Source organism: Lampetra planeri, unplaced genomic scaffold (genome assembly GCF_965212315.1).
Source record: "Lampetra planeri unplaced genomic scaffold, kcLamPlan1.2.h2 scaffold_562, whole genome shotgun sequence".
Lineage (NCBI taxonomy): Eukaryota > Metazoa > Chordata > Hyperoartia > Petromyzontiformes > Petromyzontidae > Lampetra > Lampetra planeri.
Window position 1 is genome coordinate 6924 of NW_027615385.1, and position 577 is coordinate 7500.

At 62.6% G+C, this 577-nt stretch overlaps 1 protein-coding gene across 1 annotated transcript in view; it reads left to right on the top strand.

Annotated features, from left to right (window-relative positions):
- Window positions 1-461: 461 nt before the first annotated feature.
- Window positions 462-577, top strand: part of LOC144741466 (uncharacterized) — a gene marked incomplete at its 5' end in the record, with an annotated part of 22193 nt that continues 22077 nt past the window's right edge. Inside the window, one exon of the mRNA XM_078623990.1 lies at window positions 462-530. Coding sequence (XP_078480116.1) covers window positions 462-530 — 69 coding nt within the window. The remainder of the gene's footprint in view (window positions 531-577) is intronic.

Here is a 577-nt window from a genome sequence, read left to right on the forward strand (position 1 = left end):
TGTGAGTCTGTGGGTGTCTGTGTGAGTCTGTGGGTCTCTATGAGTCTGTGGGTCTCTGTGTGAGTCTGTGGGTCTCTGTGTGAGTCTGTGGGTCTCTGTGTGCCTCCATGCGTCTCTGTGTGAGTGTAGTGGTTAGCGCGCCGCGCTACGAACACGGCGGACCGAGTCCAATTCCCTGTCAAGGTTTGTAAACATCGCCACTGGGGAGACAAAGGCGGCCGGGCGTGGTGCTGGCCACCCACCCCCTCGTGGGTTGCTGCTGCTCGCTAACAGCACTTGCCCCTACAGTCTGTTAAGGCTACACGGGGGATCTTTGTTTGTTCGTTGAGTAGACGACAGCGCTGCGGCTGGAGCTGCCACCCCGACTGGAACCCGGCTCCCAACGGCGCTGGAACCAGCCCCGCCCCTCCCCCCTAACCCCTCCCCCCTAACCCCGCCCCTCCCGCGTGTGCGTGGTGCAGGTATGAGCCATGTGGCTCCGTCATCAACGCCAACGACGCCGATGACTTCGTCGTCGTCGTCGTCGCTGGGTAACTCCAGGATGCTCGCCGTGCCGCCGCTCTCAGCCTCTCCGCTC